General features: G+C 36.1%; 2 protein-coding genes across 2 annotated transcripts; one reads left to right on the plus strand and one right to left on the minus strand.

Moving 5' to 3' along the window:
- The first annotated feature begins 342 nt into the window (after positions 1 to 342).
- LOC123669602 (pre-mRNA-splicing factor CWC25 homolog) lies at positions 343 to 4630 on the plus strand. The gene is made up of 4 exons (XM_045603201.1): positions 343 to 590; positions 704 to 910; positions 2326 to 2613; positions 3658 to 4630. Exons 1-4 carry the CDS (start codon positions 573 to 575, stop codon positions 4516 to 4518), a joined length of 1374 nt encoding a protein of 457 aa, XP_045459157.1. The 5' UTR covers positions 343 to 572; the 3' UTR covers positions 4519 to 4630.
- Positions 4629 to 17718, minus strand: LOC123669601 (E3 ubiquitin-protein ligase lubel). Its single transcript, XM_045603200.1, has 20 exons — positions 17514 to 17718; positions 16444 to 16592; positions 15038 to 15124; positions 13825 to 14142; positions 13300 to 13627; positions 12514 to 12945; positions 11914 to 12428; positions 11687 to 11815; positions 11420 to 11602; positions 10919 to 11269; positions 10691 to 10814; positions 8117 to 10590; positions 7824 to 8021; positions 7499 to 7726; positions 7082 to 7222; positions 6317 to 6468; positions 6027 to 6222; positions 5769 to 5911; positions 5418 to 5586; positions 4629 to 4782 (listed from the first exon to the last, which is right to left on the minus strand). The coding sequence occupies exons 1-20, from the start codon at positions 17701 to 17703 to the stop codon at positions 4753 to 4755; spliced, it is 6537 nt and encodes a 2178-aa protein (XP_045459156.1). The 5' UTR covers positions 17704 to 17718; the 3' UTR covers positions 4629 to 4752.
- Positions 17719 to 18545: the final 827 nt, after the last annotated feature.

Below are 18545 nucleotides of genomic sequence, written 5' to 3' on the forward strand. Positions count from 1 at the left end.
GGTGGGTCAGAGTTGGCTTTCATCAAAAGGTGGCGGGAATTTTAAAAAAATAACTGTCAATATCAAATTGTTAATGCTATCTCTCATTCGGTTCGCTAAAAACGGAACGATAAATTCCCGGTAATCGTTGTTGAATTAAGTTTTACTCCAATCCATGTGAAATATTCACTCACAAACCCCACAGCTGCATGTTTTCACCATGCCAGGATATTTCGAGCACACAGCTGACACCTGACACTTGACAGTGCCCAAATATGCGTTCCACTTTTAAAATTCGCCCACAAAGTCCGCGCCGTTGTTTACGTTAGTGCCTTAGTGGAACGGCAATTTCAGCGGCGGTGATCGATGGCGTTGTTGGTCTTAGGTAGAACGCGTCTATTGTCACTCTTGAGTTTTGATGGAAAATGGATATTGTTTGTTGATATATATGATAGATATGGCTGATAGACTTTTTGGTTGATTGATAGCTTACGATAGCGCTGTTATTGAATTTGTCATTACCAAGAAATAGAATAACTAAACCATTGAAAAGGGTTCATTTGTAACGAGATTACTATTTGTTAGTAATAAATATGGGAGGCGGTGATTTGGTAACTTTTTTAAATATTTTCTTTTTTATTATTTGAATAAATGTGTGTGTATTTTTCTATTATTTTTACTTAAGTACTAATTGAACTTATATTGGGCTTTGTGTTGTTACAAGAATACCAAGAAAACTTGGCATCCTAGCACTATGAAAAATCAAGAGCGGGTCTGGAAAGCAGAGCAAGCAGCGGCGCAGGAAAAGAAACGAATCGTTGAATTGGAACGAGAAAGAGCTCAGGAGAGAGACAGGGAGGAATTAAATGCACTGGCCAAAAAAAATTCTAATGTGGAAACAAGTGACAATCGCTTGCATTGGATGTATGATGTATGTAAAAAATGTTCATAATATGTTTATATTTTTAGTGGTGTAGCATGGTTTTGAGGGGCCGTGCATCAAATTTAGTTAGGGGGCCCAAAAGAAGGGACAGGGTAAAGATTGCTCACAAAAGAAAGAAAAATGCTTGCAATAAATTAAAATAAATATTTATTGACTATAAATTATCACTTCCTTCTAGAAATTGGGAATCCATTTATATAATTATAATAATTTATATAATCCAGATATATATAGGATAACAATTTACTATTTTTTTTGCTTAAACACGCTTGGGACCCCTGTAGCCTGGAGGTAGCTACGCCCCTGTATTTATTTATTAAGCTGCCTAGATAGATTTCGTTTTCTCAAAAGTTAATAGTAAAAAATATTTTTTGTTTTAGTATTAAAACCTTCTGTGGGGCCTTAAGGAACATACAAAAAAATAAATTAGCCGAATTGTTCGAGCCATTCTCGAGTTATGCACTTAGCAACATTCATTTTTATTAATATAGATAACCTAGATTTTTACTAATAATGATAACCTGTTGGTTACACCTTTATTAATACTAAATGCTCGGCTCCTTAGGTCTTTGGTGTGATCATTTCTTTTTTTATATATATTTAACCAGGTCGGTAAACAAGCATATGTCTCATTAGAAGGTAAGCAATTACTGTAGCTTATAGACGTTTATACCAAAACTATCGGAAACACATTGCCTACCCTATCCCCAATTCCCCAGGAGCTCTGGTCACCTTACTCACCTACAGGAAAACAACACTGCTTAAAAACAGTATTATTTAGCTGTGATCTTCTGTAAGGCCAAGGTCCACTCGGGCTGCTCCATATTTGAGCAGGAAATTTGCTGCTGTGCCGTACCTCAGTCACTATTCTATACCTTTTACATAACTTTCTATGTACCAGTAGATTCTGAGAATATCTAATACGATTGTCATTAAATTTTGTATCCAGGGGATTTCTGGGGCAATAAATCGATATAGCTAGAATTTATCATTCTGTTTTAGGCAATAAAAAATGGCTATAATATCATTAGAATACGAAGGTAAATTTTGCCATTGTCTATAAAGTTGTAATAGTTTAGGTGGGGAATCAGCCAATTCCAAAACAAATAGACCTGGGTTCAAATCCTCACGTTTCCAGGTTGATTATTTTTGCCCTTTTTTTTTTCTAATTGCACATGTGATTTTTTATTTAAATAACCAGCTCATATTATTTACTATTGTATCAGTAAGATCGAAAAATATTATTCATATTTTATTAATATGTAATTCATATTTGAATACAATTTACAAAAAATATGATTTACTAAAAATACCAGGCTAAGCTCGGTCACCCAGGTACCTTATGTTTAAACAAATATTCAAACTTGAATTTTATATTTAATTAACTTATAAAATATTTTCAGAAACCTGATAAAAAAATCCAGCAAGAAGATTATTTGCTAGGCAAAGCAATAGATAAAAATTTTGATCAAGCTGGTAAATCTGATCAGAATGAAATCCCAGCTGTTTCCCGCAGAGTTGTCGGGTCCAGTATGATTACATCAGCTGGCGATGTACAAGTCGATCTGGCACGTAAACTCAGAGAGGATCCGTTGCTTTTGGTGAAAGAAAGGGAGAGAGAAGCTCGTGCTGCTCTATTGAACAATCCTGTACAAAGACGTAGACTTGCTGAGTTACTACGCAAAGAACAGGTACATTTTTGTTTATTATTAATATATAAATAAGTATAATTATGTTTACCTTTTGCTTGACAGTTTGTTTCAGTTTATGCCCTTTGTCCTAATTATTAGATTGATATTCAATCTTTATATAAGGTGTTAAGACTTCTAACCGGTCCTAGCGGTCCACCAAATCTTCGCGGATCTGTAAGAGCTATAAATAACATTCCATGTAAAAAAAAAATACTAACTCCATTTTTAAATTTAACTTTGTTCAAATAGACAAAGTACTTTAATAGACTCGTTCCGCATGATACCTTTTGTGAACTCGTAAGGATGGCTATAATACAATATAAAAAATCCCACAAGAAAAAGAATTCGTTTCCATAAGCAGTTCTTTAATTGTATGAGGCAGTTAGTATCAATATTCACTTTATTGACATTTTTTAGGGCTAAGAAAACTTAATATTAAGATAAAGTAAAATTGAAATAAGGGTAGGATTTTTTTTCCACATGGAACACGATCTATAACACTTATAGAAGCCTCTATTTGAAGGAACACAGTTAGGAGTCAAACACCCTATATTAAGTAATGTATATTAAATAAAACATTTTTTCTTTAAAGTGAATTAAAATACAAATAAATAAATAAAAAAAAATTAAATAAAGTAATACAATGGTTTAGCATGCGGTGTAGCCATCTCTAGGAAATCCCTAGTAGAGATTGATAAATTCATTTAACTTGTAGGTATTTTAATTTGGTATTAGACATAATAACGTTACAATGAATTTAAAAAAAATTTGGTTCTTTAATAAAATGTGCTGTCTATGGAGCTGTATATAGGAGCTGCAGTTTTAGATTTTTCAAATAATTTTACGTTTACAATTTTGCTGTTTTGCCTTAATCACCTTAATGGATTATATTCGTATATCTCGTATTATTATATATATTATCGTAGATAATGATGACTGCTATAAAGTAATTATAAATTTTTAAAATTTGTTTATGAAAGGCTCAATTACCCATAAAAAAATCAAATTATTTTATGAAATATAGTGTAAATTCTTTGATTTCAGGAACAGAAAAAATTACATAAAGGAGAGAAAAAATCAAAGAAAAAAGACAAAAATCTTGATAATTTGTTAGCAGCAAAGATAAACGCTTTAGGTGGGGAGAAAGGTATGAATATTGCTAAATTGCTTGAATCAGATGACAGTTCGTCTGAAAGTTCTTCGGATGAAGAAGTCAAGAAGAAAAAGAAGAAAAAGCAAAAGAAAAAGAAAAAAAATTCTAAAAAATGTTATATTGACAGCGATGTTGATTTGCCGAATAAAAGTAAGAAAAAGATTAATGAAACTAAAGCAAACAGTGAGGACAGTGACAGAGAATATAAAGCAAAGAAAAAAAAATCTCAGCACAGTTCTAGCTATGAAAGTAGTAAAGATTTTTCCTCTAAAAGAAAAGCTAAAGATAGTAGTGACGATGAAAGGTTTTCATATAAAAAGAAAAGACGAGATTTTACACCAAAAAGAAATAAAGAAACTGAAAATCGCAAAGTATCCCGTGATTCTAGTGATGATAGATCTAAATCAAGAAATGATAAACGGAAATACGACTATGATAAAAAGCAAAGGAGAATTGACGAAAGTGACCGTCGGCATAAGCCAGAGTGCAAAAAAACTGGTCTCAGTGAAGAAGAGAAAGCGGCAAGGTTGGCAGCAATGGCATCTGCGGGGGCGGAAAGGGAAGTACAGCGAGGTCGCCGTGTCGCAGAACAGAGGGCTGAAAACGATGCTGCTGAGAAAGCAGTTTCTCGTCATTCATCTCGTAATGAAGCGCGTGTCTTACCCGAATCCCTTGAAAGTAGAATTCATTCCAATAGACACAACATTCAGCGTGACCAACGACACATGAATGAACATTTTGCTAAAAGATAGTTAAGGAATAAATCAAGTAACTTTTTATTTTGTTTAATTCGTCAATCATACATTTCATAGCACTAGTTTATATATTATTTTTTTGACATAATAAATGAATACACAAATGCTACTTTATAATTAATTTAAATTAAAATATTCTATACGAAAATCAAATAAGTTTTAATGATATAATGCAAGCTAAAGAAATCGACGATTCTTTGATTTCTTCTTTGATAGGTAAAATTCGGATATTCAGTCGAGTGGTATCTTTTCTCTGACGATCTATAACAAACAAAAATTATTAAAATTTATTAAATGATAAAATCATATTTCCGTTTATTAAAAAGTAAGTAATATGTTGTTTTGGATTATATTGTGTCTACATCGGCACCGCTCTGTTGTATTGTAGGCGCCTAAACACCGGCAGTTCGCGAGTTCGATTTACGCTCGGGATGCATATTTGTATTTTTACAAATATATTTCTTTCCAGTTTGGTCTGTCCTTGTGGGTCTCCCCAACGTACCTCGAAAGCTGTCGATCTCGGATGCTATCATATACACCTGATAGCAAATCATAGTAGGGAATATATTCGCTAACCGGCAGTGAAGCAGCGTGGTGGATTAAGCTCGATCCTTCTCCAAAATGGAGAAAGAGAGCTATGCACAGCAGTGGGACGTTACAGGCTGAATCGTTCGTGCTCTGTCGCCAACGAATCAGTAGCGCGTACCTCAGCACACATGCCGGCGTATATGGGGTCAGTGTCCCAGGGCCCGCGCTCGGGCAGCGGCAGCGCGCGGCGCCGCAACTCGGCCACGAGCTCGCTCACATCCATGATAGGGATGGGGTCGAGCGCGCGCGCCAGACCCGCCAGGTACTCCACGTAGTGCATCCTGTAAGAATATACTTCGTAAACACACCTCGGTAAGGCCCCGTTTGTAGAGGCCTTCGAGCGAGCCGTAGGGTCGGGGCGGAAGTCGCAAGGCTGCTCGACGTACTAGCGTCTCTAAGTCGTCCACTCCCAAGATCGGCAGCGGGTCGATATTCCGGCTTCGCACCAGTCGGCTCAAGTACTCCAAGTAATGGTTCCTGTAAAAACACGCCGCACTGACCACCGCCCGAATCCTTTGTGTACCTTTGGTCTGCGTGGTCGCATTCGACGCAGTACCGTTCAAATTAATGCGAAAGGCGAGCGAGGAAAACGAGCATCATACTCTTTTTATGGCTAATTTATTTAATGATAATATTACATTATTCAACTTAAGACATACTTGCAAAGTCCAGCTTGATTTGCCTGAACTTCGTTGCCACAAGTGGTGTCAACGAGTCCAGTCGGTGTCTCACGTTGTAACTGTATCGGACATCGATTGTTACTACTTTCCGTTGCTTCTGTTTCATATGTCACATTGTTCATCTGAAAGTGTTAAAAATTATCAATCGTAACGATAGTTATAATATTACAATATGACTTAGCAGAATTATTAGCTGTGAATCAAATTTGACATTATTTAAATGAAAATAATTCATACTTGTAAAAGAGTTTGCAATTCGTGCGGCTCCTTGTCACGCAGATAGAAAAGACAGTTGCGTGGATGGTGCGCGTGCAAGCCAAGTTTGGCGCAATAGTCACTCAGACCGCAGCGCGCACCCATAGTAAATGGCTTTCCGCAACCGTAGCAGAACTCGTACTTGCATTGTGTACATGTAAAGTGCATGCAGCCCCCTCTGTTTATAACAGTTTGAGAATGTAGTCAACAGTATAGCAATAGATAAAATTACTCAACTAAAGACTAAAAGTCATTGTTGTAGATGAATTTACCTAGATAATGAGTATTTGAAACGACATCTTGGACACTCCAATCCATTTTCACGTAAATGTTGTTGTACAGCTGCTATAGATCTTTCAGGATCGTTGTCTTCGAGCCATGTGGCGTATTGTTCGCACGTTACTCCGTCATGATTTACAGTCCACTGTTGAAAGTAATATATAATTATCATTACCTAACATATTCAAGTGAAAATCTAACATGTCTCTTTAGCTAGTAAAAATCGAAAAGAAAACTTTTTTGGTTAATGTGATATAACTCACTACAGCCTATCACAATCCAATGCTGGACATAAGCCTCCCCAAGTTCGCACCAGACATTCCGGTTTCCCGCAATCCTCATCCAGCCTACACGGACAATATTACGTAGATTGTCGGACCAGCGCGCCAGAAGACGTCCTACACTGCGTTTGCCAAGACGAGGTCTCCACTCCAGGACACGTCTGTTCCAACAGCTATCGGTCCTGCGACACAGGACCAGCCTACTGCCACTTCAACTTGCTAATTTTGTAGGCTATGTCGGTTATTTTCGTTCTCTCGCGGATATTCTCATTTCTAATTCTATCTTTGAGAGAAAACCCAAGCATAGCAGGTTTCATTGCATGTTGAACGATTTTAAACTTATGGACCGGTCCCTTCGTCAGTGTCCTCGTCTCGGCGGTAATACAGGCAGGACGCGTTGCTCAAAGACTTTTATCTTCAAGCATTGCGGAATCGTCGAAGTGAAAAATGTAATAAAACGGCATATCTTTTTCTTACCTTTTTTCTGCAACTTGAGCAGGTAATAGATTTGCACTCTGGACATCGTAACTTCTTTTGTTTTGGATGAACAAAAAATCCGGAGGAGCATTCCACGCACCATTTAAAATTGGGATCTTTTGCAAGAGTCCTATCACGTAACTGAAATATTTGTTATTTTTTATTTTTTACCGTACAATGTACTTTTTTTTTTAATAAGAATATCAATAATGTTCCAATTTTTCTGATAGTTTATTTTTATAAACGAACTACATAACTTTTATAGCTTAAAAATGTTGCTCATCAATTTTCGGAAATTCGTAATTCACTAGCGTTTCTATGTTTTTAAAATATACTATAGAATAAAATGAAATAATCGTTTTTTTTTTTTCCTTTTTATGTGAGATAAATTTAAAGTAATCAAGTATAAATAAATACCTTTCTTTGAAATAGTTCATGTACTTCTATATCCAATAACGTCTTTAACAAAATATCCATATGTGCAAAGTAATCAAGCCAATCATCTTCTGGAAGGTTTTCTAACTCCGGCTCTTTACAATAAGGGCAGACACAATCAACTATACTACGTTCCGTAATTTGTACTGTAAAGTAGTGGCGGGCACATTCCCGACAGCATCTGTGTGTACAACTTAACATGGATACCATCTACAAAGAGATAAAAATGTTATTAAAATATTATTAGTATTATAGTTTTATATTTTAAAATGCTATTTATTTTTATACATGTGATATACCCACACACCTCGTGTTCTGGAAATTTAGATGCACAAAGTTCACAGTCTTGATGTAAGTAAACTAGTGCTGATGTGAGATCTGCACATTCTAATGCAGCCAAAAGAGCCGCAGGAGGATCTGTTCCTTGCGCAATCAAATTCACAGCAAGCTGGGCTTGTTCCCATGTTTCTGTGGCACCTTCTGCTAATAGCATTCGTGCTTGTCTCTAGGAATATCAAATATTAATTTTACATATAGCAATAAATTTAATTAAAATTGTAAACTATACTATACATAAAAGAAGAGAATAAAATATATTACCTCGGGTGAACCTTCTGGCAGACGAACATTGGCTAAGTCTATTAGTTGACCAGAAATTTGACGCAAAGTTACAGGTTGTATTGGTGAAAGTGGTGTTGGAATTGATTCTTCTTCTTTATACAAATTTATTTGAAAGACTTGTTCCTCTTTGTCACTATCAGTCCATTCATCTTCTGTGCGACACGTTTCTCTAAAAAATTCATTTTTTTTCTTTACGACAGATGTTTCTTGCTGCTGAGATTGTTTAGATTCTTGTGATAGAGGAGGTTGAGGAGCTGGGTTCCTTTTTGTTATTTTAGAAGTTGAAGCTATTACTTCCGGCATCGAAGGAGAGTCTGTGTTCGTTTTCATCACTTTGTTGTTAAATAGTCTCGTTTGCAATTTCTTAACCTGTCCACTTTGAACATTTCCAAAGTGACCTTTCGGGGGATTAGGTGCAGGATACTGTTTTAAGCTAGCTCTTCGAATAGGAACTTTACTAGTTATAAGTTTAGGTAAATTTTTACCATCTATTTTTTGTTTGGGACTTTGTATCGTTTTTATTAGTTTTGGAATATTTGATTTATTTGTTACAGGAGGTGATTTTAATTTTTCATTACCGTCAAAAGGCACCTTGTCTGGGTTTTCTTTTCTGTGTGAGTGAAAACTAGATTCGTTTCCCGTTTGAGCGCTAATATTTTGGTGTCTACGATCGCTTAAAATATTGTTGTCGAAAATTTCGGCATTTCGATCCATTAATGTGTTTTCAATGGTATGTTCTTTAGGGCTAAGAGAACTTGTCTGATTTAAATCTTCCGTAATTGTATTTTCACTATTTGTATTTAATGTCGATATAATAACTGGAACTGATTTATGTTCTTCTAAAGTTTCAACTTTGTTATTGAAAATAACGTTCTGTTCTTTCGTTGATTGTATATCTTCGTCGGGTATATTATTTTCTAAGACTTCTTGCAAAGATTCATCTACAATTTCTTTTGCTCGATCACTAAAATCTGGTTCAAGGGAGATTCTGTTTTCCACATTTAATGAATCAACCAAATTTCCTACGTATGCAGTAAAAAATTGGGGAATTTGATCAGTAACTATTAACTTAGTAGGTGAATCAGGCTTAAAATAAAAGGTAGTAATGTTGTGTCTGGTGTATTCAGGAATTAATTTTGTTGTTACTTTAGTTTCATTATCATTATTTACAGAATTTTTCTTGTAATTTCTATCAATATAGTTATGCACCTTATTTTTTTCATTGTTTTGTCCATTGTTGTTAAGTTCAGCGTAGATTTCTTCAAAAGAATTTACTGCAGCAAATAAATTGTTATTTACATCTTGACTATTTCTTGTTTGTTGTTTTGGCTCATTGAGTTCTATTGTCATAGTATGTTCTTCTTGTAAGCTTCTAGCTATAGAATTTAGCATTTCAATGTTGGTTTGCTTAAAATCTTCGAGCTCATTCTCGACATGATCCATAGCTTCTTCAAAATTATCATTATCTTCCGAACTAGTTCTTTGGACAGATATTCGAGTGTTCAGTTGGTTACTTGGGTCTTCTTCGGCGCTAGTTGATGTATCTTTTTCATCGGATGATAAGTCTTCTGTGTCATTACCATGCGTATCACTAAAACTAGACTCTTTTTCTGATGAGGAATGCATATCATTACTGCTGTCACCTACTTCACTTTGAGTAATGCTATTATTGTCTATGTAATTAATATCAGAATTGATTTCTTTTTTCATTTGTTGAATTAATTTTTGCGTATTGTCTACTATGTCGTTTAGGTTAGTTGTTTTATTATTTACATTCTTTGTATGATCTTTTTGAACAAGTTCTTCACTTTCATTATTATTTTTACTTGAAATATTTTTTTCATTTAAATTTGTTTTCTCATGAATTTCCTTGAATTTTTTGTTGGTCATTTTATCAATAGGAGTTAACTGGGATTCAGTATCTTTTGACTTGTTTATTATATTTGCATCTTTTATTTGATTTGCTGATGTATTATCAATATTTTCTTGGTCATTTTCAGTAATAATTTGTTTTAAGTTCTCGTTTATTCCGTTAACATCATTGTTTAATCTTGGTAATGGGCTCGATCTTGTTAATGCATTATACGCAGCAATAAAGTCATTTTCTGATTGAATTAAATCTGGTACATTAGGCTGGTCTTCTGTAGAGGTTGTAGTGAGTGTTAAGTTTTTACCCTTCAAATTTGATGAACGGTTGCCCAACAAACCTTTGAGAAGTAAGTTTTCATCGCCTAAAGGTATACCAGCTTTAATTAGTAAAGTCTTTAATTTTTCCGCTATGTCTTGGCTATTGTTAACGCCAGTGTTTACGTTTGTTACATTTGTGTGTTCTTTTATTATTGGTCGTTCTAATTCATAATTCGTCATGGTATTTATTTCTAATGGTAAGTACATCCAGTCATCGTCTTGAAATTTTTTTGTAGTTACTTCAAATTCATCTGAACTGTCTTCTGCTGAAATGTAAACGTTAATGTTATGATGACGTTATTCGATGTTATGGCGATTTTTGATTTATGTAATGTTATTAGTTTTTGTTGGTCTTTTTTAGATTACCGCGAGTGCGGTGTATGTGGCCGGATAATGCAGATGGGGGCGCTCCTTCGTCATCTGCACCTGTAGGTGGGCCCCACACGTGACCCCGCATTCTACTTTCTTCACCGACACCCATCATCTCTGCCTAAAAATTTTTTCTTAAATAATAAAGAAATTAGATTTATATTTATATTTGTCAGCATACCTTGAATATAGAAGTGTTACAAAACAAATAGAAATAAATCGTACCTGTCGGCGATATCTCTCAACACATTCGTTAACAGCAGGCCACATAGCTCCTCTATGTCTCGCTAAAGACGCGCGAGCTTCGAGATCCGTGACGGTAACTCCTGGTGCGAGCCGGGCAGCGGCGGCGCGTACTCCTGCGACAAGACTGGGCCACCGCTCGCTCAGCCACGCGAGTGGAGCTACTGGATTTTGTGCTAACGCTGCATGAACTTCAGCTGCACTAAAACCTAATCTTTCAGCTTCTGTCATTAAACGTGCCAATTCTAAGCCCCTTTCAGCTTCACGCCTCGAGCCAGCTAGTGCTTCGAGTGATATTGCGCGATTATTCGACAGCGGTTCGGGAGAAGGAGCCTATAAAATTTTAAAACAAAGATTGGGTAGGTTAGGTTAGGTTACATAAAATCAACTACGAAGTTTAGATTTCTGTATTATAGGGTTTAAATAAGTATTACATTTTTTTGAGATAGTTAATGCTTTTGAAGAATTACATAACTTTTTTACCTCAGATCCATAAACACTTGAGCGTCGTGCCGGTCGTCGTCGGACATCGAGATGTGATGCTCGTCGTGTGAGACGGGTGGCTCGTTGCCGCTCGCTCTCGCTCCAGTCTGCACTTGGACTACTGTCACGGGGCTCTCGCCATTCCCACCTGCCACCAGTGGTGCGAACACTTCTTTCGCTATCCTGGAGTTTTAAAAAATCAGATATTCGGATACACAAAATATACAAAAATTCTCATAAATCTAAATATTTGCTGACTGATCTTACGCGTGTATCACTAGATAAAGAAAGTCTACTATGTGATCTTTCTCGCCGATTCTCATCCCGTAAACGTCGCCTCGATCGAGATCTTGTTACTGATTGAGCTCGCTCCCAATTACTCGGGACTTCATAAGTCTGTAATAATGTAGAATTGATAATTTTTGTTCTTCCATTTTTTCAATGGCAATATTGATAGCATATTAGGTGTTACAATAGAAAATCATGAACCTTACTTGTGTTGAAATACTCTGTGGTGGTGGAGAAGTTCCAGTAGTAGTACGACTAGATTTAGATGAAGGTCGAATATCATCATTTTCTCGAGGAGGCGAGTTTCCAACGGACTTTTTTTGAAAATTTATGGAGTTACTTTGGTGAGATGACATTGTACGCTTGGGACTATCTCTTGGTGGGGAGGGACCTACAGAAACGCTATGTGACTTTATAGGTACGTCTACAGGACTATCAAGTCTCGTAGAAGATCCAAATTTATTTGAGGTTTGATTTGTTGTATTATTTTTTGATAAAGATATTTTCTGTCTATCTTGAAATTCTTTTGGAGGCGATGGACCTACTGCTATATCATGTCGAATTCGCTTTGATTCTATTCGATCATTACTTTGTTCCTTTACGAGAGGAGTTGTTTGTTTATTTACAGTTTTAGACACTGATTTATCTTCTCTTGGAGGAGATGGTCCACATCCTGTAGACGTACGTTCTTTAGTAGATCTGGTATTGTTGATTTTGCTATCTGAAAATAAAAAGTTTTCATTTTCAAATTTGTGTTATCTTTAAAACTAAAAATTTAATAGTATAATGTTATAAAGTAATTGTACCATTTTTTATTCGAGTTTGCTCAGCTACACGGTTAGACGGTGAGGTAGGAGAATGTGAATTTCTTTCGGCAATTTTAAGATTAGTAACACCGTTTTTAACAACATCGGCAATAATTTTCGGTTTTACAGTTGGTGTTCGGCAGCACACTGCGCATACTCTTACACCAGGCTCGTTTACAAAGGTGCAATGTTCGCATTGCCAGGAAGCAATTGCTGGTGGTGGAGCGGGGCCTAACAGGTTCTCTTCTTCTTTATCTTGTATATCTGGGTGATCGCTTTCTACTTCACTCTCAGAGTCAGCATCACTTGATGGTAACGGTGGAGACGGTGTCCGATGCTTAGACCGACGTGACGTGCGAGATCGTACGCTTAAAGCTGGAGAGGCAGCTCGGGAACCTGCTCGTGAAGCTGCACGTGATGCTCGACTCTCGACTGGAAATATTAATTTAATTATGCTTGAAAGTACTAAGATAAAAAATTTGCGTATATATATTTTACGACTATAATCCTAATCTATACATATATAAAAGAGAAAGGACATTCATCACGAAATCTCCGAAACTATAACACCTACAAACTTGAAATTTGGAAAGGTAGGTTCTATATAAATTAAGTATATTAAGCTTTGTATACATATTATTATAATTATAATTTATTTAGAAGTAATAAATGCGGAGGATAAGTTACAAGAAATTGTCAATGTTTTGACATATTCGATCTGATATATTCTCATATATGATTGAGTTTTAACATTAGAAATATTAACACTTTGGCATCATAACTTACTTCTACGATATGGCTGTGGGGTTTGTGGTGGATGGATATGTGCTTGAGGAAGCATTCGAGGGTTGTGCGTGCCTACGTGTGGATTACAACAAGTTTGCGGCCAGGCAGCAAGACCAGGCCCTGGGCCTGGACTAAGCCACTGGTGATCTAAGTTGGCGCAACTTCCATAACGCCAGGGATTGCCAGCGCAGTGAGCGCATCCAGAACAACCTGTTGGTCCTCCACCTAATTCCATGACAGATGTTCCACGCCTTAACGGGCGTCCCCAACTCTGGGTAGTCAAATTTTCTTGTCCTTCCCATGGCTCAAGTGGATGTGGTTGCTGCACCTGTAGAATAAAGTAAGTAAAACAGTAATATATTTTTCCACATTTCATCAAACTTAGTCGTAGTAAAGAGGATATTAAATACTTCCATATAATCTTAAAGTACGTAATATACGTGTACGTATATCAATACTATGTACCTATGTATCTTACATTCTACTGTTTAATATCTCTCCTATAATTTTTTGTAATGTGCCTACCATATTTTGAGCCATGTTAAATCCCGAAAGAGAAGCACGTGGTCTGCCCCAAGAAGAGAATTGTCCAATAGTGTGCTCTTGACTAGCAACAGGTGCGTTTGCATGATGGACTGCATTAGGCAAGTATGGCATACTGCCCATGTGTGCTGTCATATTCATTACTGCTGGCTGCGGGTGTTGGATATGAGCGCGTTGTGTTGCAAAATGATTGGTATTAGTTATTGTTGGATTATGCGCTCCCTGTGATATGTTAAGAGTAGCTCGTCGTTGGTCCAAAACTTGTGGTCGAGGACTTGCGCTTGTTCTTTCGCCACTTATCTGTGAAAGATAAAGGTTTTCATTATAGCACCAAAATACTATTTTTTAAGGGCATGGCGTGAAGTCGTCTGTAATATGTCAGTTCAATTTGGAACCCCTTCTACTTGGTTTACTTGCAATGAATAGAGAATATCCCGAGATCCTTTACTCGACATCTAGCGTATACGTCCAGCGGCATCACTCACAGAAACCCTTACAACCAGCGCCTAGCCTTCATTAAAATGCCTGCACTTAGGACTCGATAATCGGCAAAGGTGCACACATCAGAATTAATTTGCATTTTCTATTACAAAAATGTTATCATGTGTGTACTGCTGGTGGCCTATTTAAATAAATAAAGCAATTCATTTAAAGTATTGCATAGTGTTTTTTAATCTTTAGGAACTACGAATATGGATGACAATTCAATGTATGAACAAACTCTCTATGGGTAAAAAAGAGATATGTATCTTTTTCAACTTTGGCGCTCGTGGTTTTCAAACGTATTTTATTTAACAATTCCGGATACAGACTACGGACCTTAAGTAACCCAAAAATTTCAACGGTTAAGAAAAATTATGTCATAGTATGTTTATATATGAAAGAAATAACAAAAAAATTGGTTGTCTGTAAATTTGGTTTACGGACGATAGTTTAACGTGACAACGTCATATACATATCTTTATATCATAACAAAACATCTCCTCGGACGCATGGGCCAATTGAGTGGAAGAGAGATAGATCGGCGCAAGCGTACAATGAGCGTAACGGGTCAATGAGTCATCCCTTTTCGTGCATGCAGCCGGCCATCAGCCGGCGTTCATCGATTTATTAGACATTGTCACGACAAAAAATGACAAATAATTGCTTTATGATAGTTTAAAATAGATATTATTTAGTGAAAAATTATCGATACCTTATGTCTTCGTGGCGGCGGGACCGGAGGGGCAACCTTCGGTGGCAGCGGGGGTCGTTCATCAAGAATTTGTGAATGTGATAAAGCCTGTAATGAATTAGCGAATCTGTAATAGCCTGTTTTCAGACCTAAATGTCTCGTTTAAAAATATTTCATCTAAATAGATACCTACATATAAGGTACAGATGGTACGGATGAGGATTCCAATAAATATCAATAAATTGTTTTCATTGTGCCTATTGTTATTTACATATACGTCACATTGTATACATAACATTTTAAATCACGGGCATCTAGCCAACATTATGACGCGAGTATTTATTTAGAACTAATCGTCTCTATTAAGAGGCACGAGTGTGCTAACTACGTGCTACCTGAGTAATTCTAAATCCTAATTTATAAAGTTAACAATAATACATTATGCGCCCCGATCGACCGATTTGTATTCACAAATATTTATATAATAATTTTATTTTTATTTTAAACTAGCTGCGTCCGCGTGGAATTGGACAAAAAAGTTGTTGTTCAGTCTTCAAAGCTATAAAATAAATAAATTTCTAAAGTAAAAGTAGTCTACGTTACTCTTTACTACACCAGCTATCCGCCAGTGAAAATCCCGTCAAAATCGGTTTAGCTGTTTCAGAGATTAGCCGGAACAAACAGACAGACAGACAGACAAAAATTGTAAAATATGTTTTCTTGGTATATGTACCGTGTATCCATATGCATCTAGTAAAAAGCGGTTATTTTAATATTACAAACAGATACTCCAATTTTATTTTAATTGTATAAATATAAATTATTTTCCACCTAATTCTAAATAAGTATTAAAAGTGACGAGTGCCCAATTACAAAACAATATTTTATACAACAAATTTAGGTAATATTGGTTAAAATGCCGACAAAATAAATGAATTGTACGTTTCATTTATTTTTATTTTTATTATAGCAGTAAAAAATAATAACGACGCGTTTGCGTAACGGTCATAGCACTGGTTTGTGGCTGTTGCGCTGGTGGTTGTGGGTGCGATCCCCGCACATGACAAACATTTGTATTAACCATGCAGATGTTTGCCGTGATCTGGGCGTTTGTGCAATCCTTGTGGGTCTCCCCAAGTCTTGCCTCGGAGAGCACGTTAAGCTTTCGGTCCCGGTTGTTATCATATACACCTGATAGCGATCGTTACTCATAGTATGGAATATATCTGCCAACCCGCATTAGAGTAGCGGGGTGGATTAATCTCTGATCCTTCTCCTACATGGGGAAAGAGGTCTATGCCCAGCAGTGGGTTATTACAGGCTGGAGTGAACAAATAATAAGGATTTTGGCACATACTATACAGTTTCGTGTCTTATTTTCCTATTAAAATAAAATCTACATTGAATCAAAAAACAACAATATTCACTTGACGTTGATGATGTCTCCGTTTCGGGTGCCTATGGTACATGTCATCACACGAGGCGCACAGTGCACGTCGACCGCATTCAGTGCATCGCACGCGCGCACCTCCTCCGCCACACAGCCCACAGGAGGCTCCCGCGTCTGTTGGGTGACCTAAAATTTGAGACTACGTAAAATTTATGACTACATTAACATTTACGAGTTCAAACTCGTTCTGAACATAATATTGTAAAATTATTTATTGAAGTTGCACGTTGGTATATCTTCTAAATCTGATGTTTGTTAATTAAGGTTGGTTTTGATCCTACATAATAAAAATATTGGATTTTATTGGTTTATTAAATTAAGTAATAAACATTTTACGCTTAATTAAGATAGTAGGCACTATTTTTTATATCATACTAGTTTCTGCACGCGACTTCATCCGCGTGGGACAGAGGCGCGTGCTGCTCATTATTTTGCTGCGATGTTATTTTAAAACTGCGATATCTCCTGAGATACTCATTGAAATCGAATTATGTAAAAGGCTGTTTTGTTTTAAATTACATACTTGTGATGAATAACGTATTTATTAAGATAAGGATTAATACTCGTATCATGTTTATAAAAACATCTTCACAAATAATGCTTTATTTTAGAACAAACTTGGTTAGCATAAAAAAGGTTATAGTGAGCCAACCTTAAAAGATATGCTGTTGCGAACTTTTTTTTTGAACATTTAAAGAGGATCAATTCTGCCATACATGATTTTTACGAAATTTTAACTGTTTTCACAGCGCATGCAGCGGAAACTCTTAAAAGGAAAAAAGAACTCCCGATTTTGAAACATTCTTCGTTGGTGCTCCGCTTCTTTTGGTCTTAGCGTGATGATATATAGCCTTCCTCGATAAATGGGCTATCTAACACTAAAAGAATTTTTCAAATCGGACTAGTAGTTTTTGAGATTAGCGCGTTCAAACAAACACACAAACTCTTCAGCTTTATAATATTAGCATAGATGATAATACAAATATGAATCTATTTCTTAGATGACATAGTATTTTGTCTAATTCTAGACAGTATTTAATTTTTTACCAGTAGGAGGTCTAGGCGGAGGCGGCGGTGGTGCTTGCATGTTTGCGTTTACATATTGGTCAGAAGGGAACTCCACAACCTCGTAGTCTGGTTCGGGCTTCGCCATAGGAGATCGGGAAGTGACAGAACGGACGGACAGAGGCGTGCTCGGCACTGCCGAGCGTGGGTCTCGTCCCCGATTCTTCAGCATCTGTGAAACCAAACATATAATTAAACAACTTATAGAAATACTCAAAACTATAAAGTAATTATTGTTCTGGTACAGCACAACAATATTAATCAAATGATACTAGACCAGAGCTTATGCCTTTGAAAATGGTAAAAAGTAAAAAAATATATATACGAGAATAAAACACATTGGAAAAAAGGAAGAGAATGATAGGAAAACAAAAATGATAGGAGAAAAAAATTACGGGCAATCTGAGGTTGGGAAGTGGTTGGATTTAGAATTGTTTTGAAATAATAGGTAGTAAGGCCCAGACCCTCCTAGCCCCTTCCCTACTTCTCTATGTATGTGTATATAAATTATTTTAAAATAGCAATGAATAAACATCTAATAAATCAATCATTAAATAATTTAAAGAAGATAGTACAACTTTCTAAAATATTGTAGATGCTTAGTAAATATTCTTTTCATTTTCTCATCGTCATCGTTGTGTTTTTTCGGGCTAATCTTTGGAACGGCTGAATCGATTTTTATGGGACTTTCAGTGAAGGATAGAAGCAGTCGTGGAGCAACATATAGGCTACTTTTTATCCTGGTATTTCCGCCTGATTAGAATTTTCGCGGGAAATAGATATGAAATAGCCAAAATTTTATTTTTTATGGAAATTCTACCCTCACGTGGGTAAAATAAGGAATCAAAATGTGTAAAGAAATTCGTCACTTTCTGTGTTAAAGGTATAGAAATTTATTTTAAGGATTTGTCATCAAAAAGAAATAAATACATGTACCTATAAGCGTTTTCGAAAATTCTACCCTTAAAGAAGAGGGAACTACTTAGGGATTGAAGATTTTATAAAAGTTTGTTC

Source organism: Melitaea cinxia, chromosome 3 (genome assembly GCF_905220565.1).
Source record: "Melitaea cinxia chromosome 3, ilMelCinx1.1, whole genome shotgun sequence".
Classification (NCBI taxonomy): Eukaryota; Metazoa; Arthropoda; class Insecta; order Lepidoptera; family Nymphalidae; genus Melitaea; species Melitaea cinxia.